This window comes from Microtus ochrogaster, chromosome 5 (genome assembly GCF_000317375.1).
Source record: "Microtus ochrogaster isolate Prairie Vole_2 chromosome 5, MicOch1.0, whole genome shotgun sequence".
NCBI classification, from domain to species: Eukaryota; Metazoa; Chordata; class Mammalia; order Rodentia; family Cricetidae; genus Microtus; species Microtus ochrogaster.
In genome coordinates, this window is record NC_022012.1 from 63,455,065 (window position 1) to 63,471,190 (window position 16,126).

A 16,126-nucleotide genomic window follows, 5' to 3' on the forward strand; every position below is an offset into this window, starting at 1 on the left:
TCAGATTCTTCCCATAAAACACCACATGTGGGCATTTAATAGTTACTGCTCTGGCACCTACACTTGGAAATATTATCTTAAATGGGGGATTCCTATAGAAAAGGATATTTGGTACTGAAACAAACTCAACCTCTTTGATGAGGCCAGTAAGCAACAAGTAAAGCTTTGCTAGGAATTCACTGGTAATGTCAAAAAGTTTATCTCCTATTAGGATTGGGTTTTCCAAATTTTCTGCTAAAGTACTTTTCACGAGCCCATCAAAATCCCTACAACATTAAAAGCATTGCAAGAATATTCAAAAATCACTTCACTGCCCTGTAAACTGTAAGAGCACTCAAATAGCTTTTATTCTCTTCATTTATTACCTTCAACCAATCAGCTTTCAAACAAGATAAAATAGTGTGGAATGGTCTAAACTGGCCTGATGGTCTGTGGGAGTTCTTAGTGATGTCTAAACAATGGGCCTCTGTAACACAGACCACAGACACTTTCTCTTCCTCGTTTTCCTCTCTGTAGGGCGTGGGGGCTTCTTTGTTTTGTTGGTTGTTTTGTTTTGGGTTACCACCAAAGCTGCTGAAGCTTTCCCCACCATCAATATTCTTTGAATTTACAAAAGTTGGGTTTATATTCTGTTGTTGCAGAATCACCTGGGCTTGGTGCATATAAACTCCCCAGAGTCTTGTGTCAAGGACTTTCAAAAATAACTCAGTTACTTAAGACCCTAAAGTTCACTAGTTTCTGTTTGTGTCGACTTTGGTTGGAACGCCAGGCACTCTGACAAGTGAAAGGCCACATAAATCAGTTGACAAGGCTTGTCTTCAAGGGGCAATTGACAATACTGAGCCACTGCCATGTGTTATGGGGTTCTGCACACGAAGACTTTGCTGGTGGTATTGTCAGTGTCTAGGCCGCCATGATTCAGCCCCCCTCATCTATTGGCTCCCTTCTCCTAGTGTAACAGACTGTCTAAACCTTACAACCGTATTCTGTTTATGCTACATGTGGTAGCTATTACCTTGAAAACATACACGAAGCATGTGTCTACAGCCTTAATAGCTACTTCCAACACTTCTCCACGCCTGCACTGAGCCAGTCAGTTTCTCTCACTGTTGCATTCTAGAACTCATACCTTATAATGGATATATTGTTGCTTTTAATTGTTTTTGTTCTTTAAATACTGCCAGGTACCTGGCTCAAAAGAACCTTCAACAGGGTGCTATCTTCTACTGATTAGGTACTGGCTTAGTACCTAACAGGATTTTACTATCTCTATGTCTGATTACACATCTCTACCAGTTACGTGTTTTTGACTCCTATTTTAAAAAACATAAACCTAGACTTTTTCTCTCCCTGTCCCTCCCCTACCCCCTTTCTCTTATTAAGAATTTCAATTTCACTAGCTTATTATGATGAGAGGTTTATATGGCTTACGACAATTTCTCTTTTTTAATCTTTTGTTTTTTTACATTCACATTTGAATACTGTATGTTTGTCATTGCCCCTCTCCTTTTCCTCCTTCCGACTCTCCCCATGCCTCCGACGACTCAAATTCATTGTTTCTTACCTATAGTTATTATTATTGCTGTGTATGCATATATATGTGTTATTATTGCTTTTATTTAGTGCCACTCGTATTATGTTTTTATAGGGCTGACCAGTTAGGATCGGATCACCCTGACACAGACAAATTCTTCAGCTCTCAGCAGTCATTAATGTCTGTAGTTCTTCATGTTGGGGGTGGGACCTTGTAAGAGTTCTCCCATTCACCTTGGAGTTCTTCGTGTCGGGGTGGGACCTTGTAAGAGTCCTCCCATTCATCTTGGAGTATTTGACCTTTCACCTCTCGGCCGTGTGTTTTCAGCCGTATCTATTCTGACTGCCCTGAGAGTATCAGAAGAGATTTTCAAAATTGCAAATGCCTAGCATCCAACTCACTCTTGAACAACTAAGTCAAAGCCTATAATGCCAGGACTTATGAATCTTCATGTTTAAATATCTTGTAATCAACACTAAAGTGTAACTACTATCAAAACATACTTGTCTAAAGAAGAAAACATAACATGGCTTCTCCTTTATGCCTATAATCTACATGTTGCCTTGCTTAATCTTCATTATTAGCTAGAAAGTATTATCTTAATTTACTTAATAGATACATTGGATACAGAAGACTTAAAAACAAAATTAAAATTGGTCCAAGCCAAACATTTAGCAAATTAGCAGGAGATCGTAAGGCTAATGTAAGATTCCAATGGCTGTGTCACCCCATGCCTCACTATCTCTTATCTATAGTGCTGCAACTTATTTTTATTTCTAATTAACATTAAATTGTAGGCTTATGTAAAGTGGCATAATAGTTAGAAAATACATATTTACAAAGATATCAGATACCTTGTGATATAACCTAAAGTATTTGTGAACAACCACAATGTGATTCTTTCTTTTTATTGATTTTTATTAAGCTCTACATTTTTCTCTGTTCCTCTCCCTGCCTCTCCCCTCCCCTTCAACCTTCTACTGTAGTCCCCGTGCTCCCAATTAACTCAGGAGATCTTGTCTTTTTCTTCTTCCTACGTAGATTAGATCCATGTATGTCTCTCTTAGGGTCCTTGTTGTTGTTTAGGTTTTCTGGGATTGTAATTTGTGGACTGGTTTTCTTTGCTTTATGTTTAAAAACCACTTTTGAGTGAGTACATGTGATAATTGTCTTTCTGGGTCTTGGTTACTTCACTCAAAATGATGTTTTCTAGCTCCATCTATTGTGATTCTTAACCGATTGGGTTTTTCTCTAAAACTTTAAATCTGTATAAAATGCCCTCTATGAGCATAGTCAAACATATTCTAGACAAGAACCTGTATAAACATATTCTAGACAAGAACCTGTGTAAAGATCTCTAAAAACCAACAGCCCACGTTCCTGGTTCTCTGAACTCAATGTGCTCATTTTTCCCACTGGAAAGTTAGTAATACAAGTGTACAAAAGTGTTTCCAGTTCCTTATTATCGCTGTCAACAAAGGACGATACCTGTGAGTGTTCCTGAGACATGGAGTGACTTAGGCTGGAGACTAAATTCTCAAAATCCAGTATTTTAAAATAAAGTGAGTTACCCAGAGGGATCATGGGCCTCTCAGGACAACCCCTGCTTTGAGATAGGACTGGTCATCTTTTTCAAGTTCTCAGTCATTCACTCTTTAAGGGCCAGCTATGTGGCTCAGCATGCGAAAGCATTTGCTGCGTAGCCTGATGACCTGAGTTTGATCTTTGTAACCTACATAAAGTTGGAAGGAAAGTACTGGCTCTGCAATGTTGTGCTCTTATTTTCACATATGTGCTGTGACATATGCTTGTACACACACACACACACACACACACACACACACACACACGAATTATATGGTTTCCTAAACAGAGAATGTCAAGTCTGGAGCTGAACTGGGGTCCTCATGATTTCAAAGGGAATACTTTGCCAACTGAGCTCTGACATCAGTGTTTAAGTTAACCATGGCTTTTGGGCTATGTATTGCCACATTTGATCATTCTTCTTCTTGATTCCCTAAATTCAAAGTAATAACAAGTCCTAAATTTCCTACACAAATCTAGAAGAGAGTTTGGATAACAACAAATCTGTCAAAATACTATTTAAAACCATCTTTTCTTTATCCCCTAGTTTGGTATAAAGCAGGAGCAGCAATGTGGATTTACATGATTGATTTGCTTGGCATCAGAGACAGAGAATAAAGTTGTGTACAACAGTGGCTAAAAGCAAGAAGAATCATGTGACAGGTGTTTGTGTTTACGTGTATTCAGTAAACAAGAAGATTTAAAATTAGTATTTATATTTATGGAAACAGAACATTTAACATGGTGTTGTCCTGCTTTCCATTGACCGGTTAAAAAATAAGATTCCTCAATGATTCTTCTGTCTTCACCCTAACACACAAATGTCAGCCAACCAGTTACATATACCAATGCTTTCCACAATTTGTTCTTGGATTCCATAATATACCACCTTGAGAAATTTAATTTTAATTGATGTTTTTCAGTTTACTACATGCACACATACACACACAGGCATGCACATGTGTGCATACATGCATACACACACTGAGAAACACTTGTATCATAGAACCGCACATGGTTTGTTGTCTCAAAGCAAATTGTTTTCTATCTCTTTCTTCTGGTGCCCTATATTTTCCAATCATGTAAAGGCATACAGACCAAGCGTTATGGAAAATAGTGTAATAATGCTGTCTCCTAAAAATCTTTTAAAATACCATGTCTTTTGAAGTCACGCTTCTAAGATAGATGACAATGAATCCACTTCAGTAAAATGGCTAAGGAAGATCTAAGAAGCTGCTCTTTGAGTGGGCACTTGAAAGAGAAGTCTGCTCTAGAGAGAGGTCAGAGCAAATGTCAAATGATCTAGCAATAAATGCCATGTGTTTGATAAAGAGGGAGAAGAAAGGAAAGGGAGGGACAGAGGGGAGTGCTAGAATAGTATAGGCAAGAGTAAATTGTACGGAAATATCCATAGTACCCTATTTGATTTGGTTTTGAACTAGATCATTCTGTTTCCTGTTGATTAGAGGAAATAAAGAAAAGATATAGGAAGATAATTTGACCATGCTAGGAATGTTTATCAGTGTGGTTCAGATGAAATACAATGATGGTTTTATTTAGTAGATAAAAATTGAGAGTAGAATTCAGATATGTATTTCGGTATGATTAGCACAAGTAATTAGCTAATTGTCACATGCTTAAGAAAGAGAGGGCCGGGTGGTGGTGGCGCACGCCTTTAATCCCAGCACTCGGGAGGCAGAGGCAGGCGGATCTCTGTGAGTTCGAGACCAGCCTGGTCTACAAGAGCTAGTTCCAGGAAAGGCTCCAAAACCACAGAGAAACCCTGTCTCGAAAAACCAAAAAGAGGGAGAGAGAGAGAGAGAGAGAGAGAGAGAGAGAGAGAGAGAGAGAGAGAGAGAGAGAAGAGAGAGAGAGGAAGAGTTAGGGTTCTTTCTAGATATTCTGAATGATATTGGGTGGTTGCATCGTTTACTGAGATAAAAAAATATGATGAAATCAATTAGCTCAGTGCATAGAAATCTGAATTTAGTGTGGTGTCAACGGTAGTTGTATGTAAACAAATATGAGAGAAGACAGCTGGGCATATCTGGAGTTCACTTAAAACCATCTTTTTAGGACTGAATTTTACAGCACTCTGGCATTTAAACCTGAGTGGTAGTAAGAAGAGCCAATTGTGGAAAATAAAGGGAAAATGGCAATTCAACTTTAAGCAGTCTTTGAAAAAAACATTATTTCACTGTAACAGCTTACATGAAACCTTTGATACTCAAATTGAGTCTCATGGAATATTCTGAAGATTGCATGGAATTGCATGGAGTATTATAAAGATATCTGAAAATGTATCACTGAGAAAAGGGTGAGAATAGAGGGATGAGGGCATTTCCTGAGACACAGTCATCTAGGGATGACAGCAGGCTTAGACTTGTTGTACACAGTGTTGAAAAGGTACATGAGATCAAGAACACGCCTCCAGTGTCTGTGAGAATTCTGAAAAACAAAATATATCAATTATCATATTTCTGCATAGAATGCTATTTAAATTTGTTTCTTAGTATAATGTTAAAGCAAATCTAGATTTACCACCAAATGTACAGAAATTTTATAATGTAATTAAAAACGTTTACTTTCTCTAAAATGTAGATCATGATGAATAAGACAGATGATAAAGGGCTGAGGTCACTATCAATCTACCAACTTCACTTTTATTGTAATAAACCCCCACAATTTATATATTTATAAGGAAGACTGTCAGCTTGGCTTCAGTAGCCAAGAAACCTTTAATAACACTAACCTACCTTCCTCATCGACACTCAGTGTCCTGCCAGGGAGCAATATTTAATAGCATAGTGACTGGGAGATACATTTGCCCTGGGATACTATCTAATATTTATGTCACTGACCTTTTAGATTTTGCTCATGGGTACCATGGGAATGAAACTTACTGAATGAAATATTTTTTTCTATTTTTCTAGCCATTAGCAATTATCTTAGTTCTATACATAAAAGACTGCAAAGTTTGTCAGAATAGATTTTTCGTGTACAACAGTAAGTCAAATTGTGATATCAAACCAAAACAAGCATCCCTATGAATAGACTTTCCAAAGGAAATTCTTATTATTTGAATAATTAATCAAAATTAATTTTTCTCCTCAAGGACCATTAGTATAAATGGCTCAGTGTATAACACAGATAACAACATTTGCCTCATAAACACAGAAAGTGGAAAATACTCAAATTGTACATCTGTTAATTTTGTATTCTGACAGGGTATATTTTTCAATTTCTAAGACCTGGAGTTGAAAAACGGTGTGAACTAAAAATGCTTTAAATGAATTAGAAGCTAAAAGTCTTGAAAATAAGCTTCTAATGCCACATCACTGCTTGCATATTTTTGTCTTCTTTGGGCTTCTTCCTGCTCCACCCAGAAATTTCTGTTACTGACTTTTCCATTGAACTGATGGTTAGTAAGGGAGAGCTTATAGGCCTGGCAGTAGGCTATGTGAAGCGAAGATTGGCTGCAAGCTTTCATATTACATCTTCTCATCTACCTTCTTTTATAGAGATTTAACCTTGAATGTCATTGGGTACAAATTTCCCGATTTTTCTGAACTATAATGCCTTAAAAAAAAAAAAAGAAACCTATCTATTCTTAGTCATGTTTCTAGGTCCCAAAATGCCTGAAACAATCTACAGTGGCGGACAGCCAGCTTTCCTGTATGGAGGCTTTCCTTTATCCCCTATCCCTTAAATGTTCGAGTCATAAAGCAAATTTGCTTGTGTAATATTTTTTTGCATTTTTTTCTGTTGACGCTATGTGTGATGAATCAGCTGTAATAGATCCATTAATATTTTATTTTATTTTTAAAAAGAAAACAAACTATCTTTTTTTCATCTTACATATCAATCCCAGTTCCCACTCCCTCCCCTAATTCCATTCCCTCCACCAACTCTCCCCACCCCCATCCCATCCACTCTTCAGAGAGTGTAAAGCACATTGTTTTGGGGAAGGTCCAAGGCTCTCCCTACTATAGCTAGGCTGAACAAGCTAATAAATCCATTAATTAATCATCAGGATTTTATCTTCTTTATGGGTAAAAGTTAGGGAAAACATCTCTTTACCCTACAACCTCTCCACTAGGAAACAATTTTCCTCAAGACCTAGTAATACCACTTTTGGGTATATATCCAAAGGATGCTCAATCATGCCACAAGGACATGTGCTCAACTATGTTCATAGCAGCATTGTTTATCATATCCAGAACCTGGAAACAACTGAAATGCCTCTCAACTGAAAAATGGATAAGGAAAATGTGGTACATTTACACAGTGGAGTACTACACAGAAGAAAAAATGACATCTTGAATTTTGCAGGAAAATAGATGGAGCTAAAAAACATCATTTTGGGTGAGAAAGACAATTAATCACATGTACTCACTCACAGGTGGTTTTTAAACATAAAGCAAAGAAAACCAGCCCACAAATCACAATCCCAGAGAACTTAGACAACAATGAGGACTTAAGAGAGACATACATAGATCTAATCTACACGAGAAGTAGAAAAAGACAAGATCTTCTGAGTAAATTGGAAGAATGGGGACCTTGGGAGAGGGCTGAAGGGGAAGGGAGAGGCAGGGAGGTGAACAGAGAAAAACATAGAGCTCAATAAAATCAATAAAAAAATTGTTAGTGAAAGCAAAATTTATAGAAAAAGATACGGTTTTTGACCTGGCCACAAAGAAACATGCCTTTTAGAGTAGTGAGGCCAGCAGCATCTAAAATGACTAAATTTCTCAGAGTTGCCCTTGAAGATTATTACCTCCATAAAGAAGCCAGCAGTGGCCCTTCAGGAAGATAAAGCCAGTCTCAAGGACAGAAACTGAGTCTTCAGATTGGTGAGAGTGCAGAGGAGACGTGCCGGTGGAACGCAAGTGGCCTGGTTTCAGGTCTGAGCAGAGGGTCTCCACGTGTTGAGAGGCTTTCCTATGTAGTTCTCTGGAAAACATAATATCTTTATGTTCTCTGGAAAACATAATATCTTTAAAACACATTGAAATAACACTCATGTAGAGAAGAAATCTTCTACAAGATCCAAAGTGGAAGTCTAGATACATGGTCCCCTGTCTTTCCTCCATGTGCAAGGCCCATGAGTCCTTCTATAACATGGGACCTTTTTTTCTAATTATGGCCTGTAGGGAACAGATTTCTTTAGTGAAATTCGCTGACTAAATATGGCAGGGACACACTATTAAAATTTTAGCATTCCCACTTTCATATAAATCTTTGGATTTATGAAATAGTGTCATAGAACTAGATTACTTTCATTTACTATAATACAAAACAAATTATAATAATTTGATAAAGCTAAAGTATGAATCTTAAATATTCAGTATCAATTTTTATTATTTTCTTTCAGATTATCCAACTCCTAATGTCAAAGACATTTCCTCATATAAAAGAAAGCATTCAAAGGAAATTACTCTGAGTGGGTTCAAGGCTCCCTTCAACGGTCAGTTAAAAATTGTCTATGAAAATAATGCTTATTTTTTCTAAAAATCCAACGAAATAAAAAATATTTCTTTTTAGTTTTTTTGAGATCATAATACAATTACGTCATTTCCCCCTTCCCTTTCCTTCCTGCAAACCCTTGCATATACCCCTCGTTGCTCGCTTTCAAATTCATGACCTGCCCTCTTTATTTATTGATTGTTGCTATATACATACAAGTGTGTATATATATATATAACCATCTCAGTATGTATGCTACTGTATGTGTGTATCCAAGATTGGACATTTGGTATTGGATAGCTGATTAATGTCTTTTTCTTTTGGGAAGACCATTTCTCCAGCTCTCAGTATTCCTTAATTGCCTGTGATTCTATAGATAGGGTTGAGGTCTTCTGCCCCCCCTCATCCACATCAGCATATCCAGTTATTTGCTGATCTTTTCTTCCCAGGAGAACTAGTCTATGTTGTGCTGTGCATGATCGCTACCTGTGGAATTCTTTTCTTGGTGATGCTCAAGTTGAGGTAAGTAAGTGTATCTCAGAAGCGGGGAGCAGACAACACCAGGACCTGAAAATGAAGGTATTACATACAACTTTATGTGGGACAGGTCTATGGGGACGTTATTTAGACTTCAAATGTAAAGAAAATGACCACAGGGGGTTGGTTTAATGATATAATTACAGGTACATATGGATTATGCCCTTCCATTTAAAATGTTTGCCAGTATTTCACCTGGATTTTCCTTTAAAAAAACTGAACTATGTTGTTTACAGTTCATGTTATTTAGAAAAATGATCAACTCAGGGAAGGTACATATTGTATAATTCAGTTACATTTATCCGAAGACATATTTTTTCCTGTAGCTTCCTATGTATTGACAAGTTTTGCTCAAGTTTTAATATATATTCATTGAAAGACATATTCAATGAGACCTCATATGTCATACCAATAAAAATAATGCCACCATCAGATATTAATGTACTCCTTGGAAATCATTTTCCTTAGCTGCTTTCATTGCCAGAATGTGTTGATTTTTATAAGTCTTTGGGCTATAAAATATCTTTACTTGTTTAGTATTCCTCAGTGAATAACTTGCTAGCTTTTAATTTAAAAGAACAACTGGGAGAGAATGCAGTTGGTATGTTTTATATATATATATGAGAGAATAAATAAAAAGAAAAAAGTAAAGTATCATGTTCATTTGCTCATTCATTATATATGAATGCATGAGTATGTCGAATTTGAATATCAATAATCTTTATATGTGCTTCTCTTTGACATTTGATAACTATAAATAAAAGTTTGCTCAACCAACTGCATAGTACATGTACACATTATTGCTTTCCCAGAAGCAAACTAAGAAACCTAATTACTGGACTTGACAACCATGTAGGAATAATAAAACTGAAGTGAGGAGATGAACAGCTATAGCAAGGGGCCGTGTACATGATGACTGAATGCTTTGCCTGAGGACACTCAAATTCATTTATTTTTAAATGCAACAAGGGTTTAAAAATGTAACTAACTACTTCTCAGCTTCAACCCTTCTAAGCATTTAGCATTTTCTAAACATGTAATTTAACATCTACCAAAACAAGTACCAACACGGACTGCTACAAGACATTAAAAATTCTCTATGAAGATATGGGTTCTGATATATTTTTTGAAGTCCAAATAATTAAAAATCATTTTCTAAGGGGTGAAAAGTTCAGTTAATAGACTTTCCTTTATATAGCTTTAAATATATAAAAGCACCACTCAATTATTCTGCTTGCCTAGATATTCCATGGCAATCACACTGTTTTGAAGGAACATAGTTTGCTAGCCCAGTGAAACCCACAGAGTTATGGCTCTTGATATGATTTTTTAACCACATATATCATACAAAGTTGACACTGGCTAAATGGGCTCATGAGGCCTCAGATACAATACACCACAGATAGACATGCATTGGAGTTCCCATGAAATAGTTATAATTACACCTCTTTTTTGTTTGGACAAAAATACACATTTCTTTTTTAGAGGACAGAGTATTGTTATTAATATACATAACATTTTGAATTTACTCTAATATATATTTTGCTGGTTTGGTTTTCATTTTTCTGTGTACTGAGGATTGAACTTAAGTAGACTACTAAGGCAAGAGTTCTACCATTGAGTCACAGACTTCGTTTTAATGGATATATTTAAGGAAATTATTCATACTACTAAGTAAAAAGTGTTTCCCATGTAATTTAAAATTTACTGTGTTCTGTCATCAGACCTAGAATTAAGAACATGGTAAAAATCAGAGGTAATATGAACAGAACATACATTATTAACCTCAAAGCTTCCCCTGCTACCCCTGATAAAGAATTAGACAATGTTTCTAAAAGATTTCAGTCATATGTCTCTGACAGCCTATATAACCACTCTTGATACTTAACCTAAGTCACTATTAAGAGTTTCATGTGTGTTTTATATAGTCATACTAAATTGAAATACTCTGTCTTAAGATAAGCTTTCAAGAAACTTATAGTTTTAAATTGTAGCACTCAATAAAAATCAATAAAAAATAAACTTACATACTTGAAAATTGGCCATTAATTAAGATTATTGGGAAACCACAGTAAAATATATGCTGGTCCTCAGAGTCCTTAGAATATTCAACTCTTGAAACTTTACATTCAGGAACTTCATTATCCCCATCCTTCAACAAAGACTCCACCCCCAAAGATAAGCACCCACATTTGTAATAAACTGACACTGGAATATTAACGTTTTCTCTTTTTTTCTATAGGATAGCAAGTAAAAAAAGAGAGCCCTCACCTATTGAAATAGCTGGAGGTGTCATCACTCAGTGAGTCACAGAGCACTATGAACTGCAAGTCCTTGTAGGAAACCAACGCAAAGTTACATTTGCCAACAATATGATTTAAGATGGATTTGATGATATTAGGTCATTATATACAACAATGCCTGGCACAATAATATAGCATAATGGCCACAGAACCTGTTTTTTTCTTAATAATATTTGAGTAATTTGATGTCATAACTAGTTGATAACAGTACCTTTGAAGGCAAAAAGTGCCATCTAAAAGGTTAACATTTTTGCTTGAAAAGTATCACTGAACATAGTAACATCTCTTATATGATTCAACATAGTTAGAGCATGCCTTTTTTTTCCCAAACATCTTATAGTTTCTCATTAACTTGATAAAATTAAAATGCTAGTGAGAATGTTGAGTATATTTGATATGTGCTTATTCTAACTCAGTATCTGATCATTAAACAAATCATTGACATCAAACGTATTTGGTTATACGATTGGTTGTAAAAAAATAACAACTGATATCCTATGAATTTTATAATTTAAATAGTATTGAATTTTACTTTTAGTCTGGTGTCTTAATATTTATAAATACATAAAACAACTACAGTGGCTGGAAAAAGTCAATGTTTCCTCCAATAATAATGTATTTTGTGCATTTAATTTTCTTTGCTGATTAATCATCATGAAACTCTGTAATAATTAAACCATACTTAGGTTGCCATTTTCTATACTTTTTATATTGCTACTTTGGTCTGGCTTGCCATTAGTGTAATTGTATTTGAAAATATACTTACCAGATAATGAATAAATGCTTTAGAAATGCATAGAATTGTATCAGCATTCTTTTTTCAGAATCTTAAGGCTGAATTGTCTATAATCATACAAAATATAAATATTTTTCCATTGAAGGGCATCTAGGTTGTTTCCAGGTTCTGGCTATTACAAACAATGCTGCTATGAACATAGTAGAGCATATACTTTTGTTGTATGATAAGGCATCTCTTGGGTATATTCCCAAGAGTGGTATTGCTGGGTCCAGGGGTAGGTTGATCCTGAATTTCCTGAGAAACCGCCACACTGCTTTCCAAAGTGGTTGCACAAGTTTGCATTCCCACCAGCAATGGATGAGGGGGTACCCCTTACCCCACAACCTCTCCAGCAAAGGCTATCATTGATGTTTTTTATTTTAGCCATTCTGACAGGTGTAAGATGGTATCTTAAAGTTGTCTTGATTTGCATTTCCCTGATCGCTAAGGAAGTTGAGCATGACCTTAAGTGTCTTTTGGCCATTTGAACATCTTCTGTTGAGAATTCTCTGTTCAGTGCCCCATTTTATAATTGGGTTGATTGGCATTTTACAGTCTAGTTTCTTGAGTTCTTTATATATTTTGGAGATCAGACCTTTGTCAGTTGCGGGGTTGGTGAAGATCTTCTCCCAGTTAGTGGGTTGCCTTTTTGTCTGAGTGACAGAATGGATGAAGAAAGTATGGAATATATACATATTAGAGTACTACTCAGCAGTAAAAAACAATGACTTCTTGAATTTTGCATACAAATGGACGGAAATAGAAAACACTATCCTGAGTGAGATAAGCCAGACCCAAAAAGAGGAACATGGGATGTACTCACTCATAATTGGTTTCTAGCCATAAATAAAGGACATTGAACCTATAATTTGTGATCCTAGAGAAGCTAAATAAGAAGGTGAACCCAAAGAAAAACATGTAATCATCCTCCTGGATATTAACCTTCATCAGGCGATGAAAGGAGACAGAGACAGAGTCCCACATTGGAGCACCGGAATGAAATCCCAAGGTCCAAATCAGGAGCAGAAGGAGAGAGAGCACAAGCAAGGAACTCAGGACCACGAGGGGTACACCGACACACTGAGACAATGGGGATGTTCTATCTGGAACTCACCAAGGCCAGGTGGCCTGGGTCTGAAAAAGCATGGGATAAAACCGGACTTGCTGAACATAGCAGACAATGAGGACTACTGAGAACTCAAGAACAATGGCAATGGGTTTTATATCCTACTGCACATACTGGCTTTGTGGGAGCCTAGGCTGTTTGGATGCTCACCTTACTAGACCTGGAAGGAGGTGGAAGGTCCTTGGACTTCCCACAGGGCAGGGAACCCTGACTGCTCTTTGGGCTGATGAGGGAGGGGGAGTTGATTGGGGGAGGGGGAGGGAAATGGGAGGCGGTGGCAGGGAGGAGGCAGAAATCTTTAATAAATAAACAAATAAATAAATAAACATAAATATTTAATAAACCAAGGACATCATGCTAGTAATTAAAGACACATTTGGAACTAAAGGTAAAATATTTTCCTCTTGCTTGATCTCATTTTTTTATTAAAGTACCTACATTAAATTAAACTTGAATCTAACATTTTGCTCTGTGTATTTAGAGCAACTGAAAAGCCATACTTTACATCTGAAAACAAGCAAGACTTGGTATATCACAAATAACCACAAAAGACTGCCAAATAGCCTACTGCTGCAGTTCTCAACCTGTGGGTCGCAACCCCTTTGGGTCTTTAAAAAACAAACAGCAAACAAACAATCCTCTATAAAAACAGGAAACACACACGCAGACTCATATACACTAAGAATTAAAACTATTAAAACAGAATTGAAAACCATAATATATAATCACAAGACCAGGGAGGTAAATAAATGCTTAAACAAAGCAATATGAGACAAAGAAAAAATCTACAAAAATACCATTCCTTTCATTTTGTTGATAATCTACTGCTAGGCATAGAGTCTGCCCTAAAGCGTGGTTTATAAACCCAATGAGATATGCCACTAGAGGAAACTCATTCTTCTATCTCTAATCCATTGTCATCAAGACACAGCTTCTTGGCAAGGGATGGGAGATTTTGGCTGGTTGCCCCCTTTGAGTGCTGGGTCCCATCTACCTTGGAACTGTTCAGGTACTGTGCATACTGTCACCGTTCCTACAAGTTCCTATGTACATCAGTTCTATTGAATCTGGAAGACATGGTTCCCTAGGTATCCTGCATCGCCTTTGGCTCTTAGAATCTTTCTGCCTTCTCTTCTACCTAGTTCCCTAAGCCCTGAGGGGATGGGTTCAATGAAGACATCCCATTTGGGACTGAGTGTTCCAAGACTTCTACACTTTGCACATTGTCTACTTGTAGGCCTCTGTATTACTACCCACCTACTGCAGGAGGATGCTTCTCTGATGATAGCTGAGCAAAACAATCATCGATAGACATAAAAGAATATTATTCGAAGTCATTGTGTTGCTACTAAAGCAAAATCTTATCTCCTGGATGAGAAGGGCAATAAAACAGGACAACAGCAGAAGGATACACCATCCAACACTTTAGAAAATTTAAAGTCACCTGTCTCTAGAATATGGTACCTAGCTATTGAGACAGTAGACGTCTGAAACAAAAAGGGCCCTTACAGACTGAAGAATTATCATAAATGTCACTTGAGGGCTCTCCCATATCATGGCTTTCTTTTCAACCCTATCATTTCTTCTGTCTTTGCCAATGCCTTTTAGAAACACGCTTCCTCTTCTCTGGGCCAAGGACTCTTGCTCAGTGCCTCTCTAACCCTTAGTTCTCTTTTCCCTTGGACCACTACATCTCACTGTAGCTGTTTCTTCGTTGTTTTTCTCAATAAACTGCAAGTCCCAGTAATTGTATCTGTTGTTTCTATTCCTTAGCGCCTAGTATACACTCAGTAAACAGTTGTCCAAAGAATCGATTGCTTCATTTGGAAGGCTCTGGGGTGCTATAAAGCTGTGTTTTGAAACTCTATTCACAGCCTGCCATGGCATGACCATTGTCTACTTAAACAGTGAGCAGATGTTACTCAAAATCTTGCATAAGGTTATGCCCATTACTTTCAGTCATGGGGTTGTGGCTTACAAAGCCATTGCCTTTGGAGGGACTTATAGACAGTTAACAGTACTAGAGGAAAGGGCTTATAAAGTCCATTGCTCCTGAAGGGTGTATAGGTGCTTGACAGTTGCTGGGACAGAGAGTTCTTTCAGCAGTGGTGTAGCTGCCCATAAGTCTCCAGTGTGTCTGTCATACTTTCATGCACACTCTTTGAAGTAATGCTAGTTAAACTCATTCTTGCACCAAACCCTTTCTTTGGTCTGTTGTTGTATTCTATCTGGGATGAATGGGTATTTTCATGTCTCCCCAGAAAAGATTCACACAATATGAAGTTTAAAAAAAATTAACTAACCAGATTTCCGAATGAATAAAAGTGGACTAGGAAAAAATGTAAACAAAGGGTTGGAAAATTCCAAGACTTACCTCTAGAAGGGATTATAATATTAATCTCATAAGAAACATCTGCAGTGATGAATTTGCTCAACACTCATTTACTGAACAAATGTGAAACATCAATCAGTATCCTAAGAACTGGAGGTACAGTTCTGAACACATCAGATCTAAACAAACCCCTCAAACACTTAAAAACTCAAGATGCACAAAAGGGTTGTACGTGTGCAGTTTAGTTGGAGGCTGCTAATTTGTTCCCAGCCACCCAGACAGACCCAAAATAGTCACACAGAAACTGTATTAATTAAGACACTCTTTGGCCAATAGCTTAAGCGTATTTCTAGCTAGTTCTTGCATCTTAAATTAACCCATTTCTATTATCCTACACATCACCATGTGGTTGTGACCTACCGGTAAGGTTCAGCCCAGCATCTGTCTCCTGCAGTGGCTACATGGC

The 16,126-nt window shown here is 36.9% G+C and overlaps 1 protein-coding gene across 1 annotated transcript in view; it reads left to right on the top strand.

Annotated features, from left to right (window-relative positions):
* Positions 1 to 11,427, top strand: part of Gfral (GDNF family receptor alpha like) — a 51,644-nt gene extending 40,217 nt beyond the window's left edge. Inside the window, exons 7-9 of the mRNA XM_026778980.1 lie at positions 8,493 to 8,585; positions 9,034 to 9,106; positions 11,364 to 11,427. Of these exons, the coding sequence (XP_026634781.1) occupies positions 8,493 to 8,585; positions 9,034 to 9,106; positions 11,364 to 11,427 (230 nt within the window). The remainder of the gene's footprint in view (positions 1 to 8,492; positions 8,586 to 9,033; positions 9,107 to 11,363) is intronic.
* The last annotated feature ends 4,699 nt before the right edge of the window (positions 11,428 to 16,126 follow it).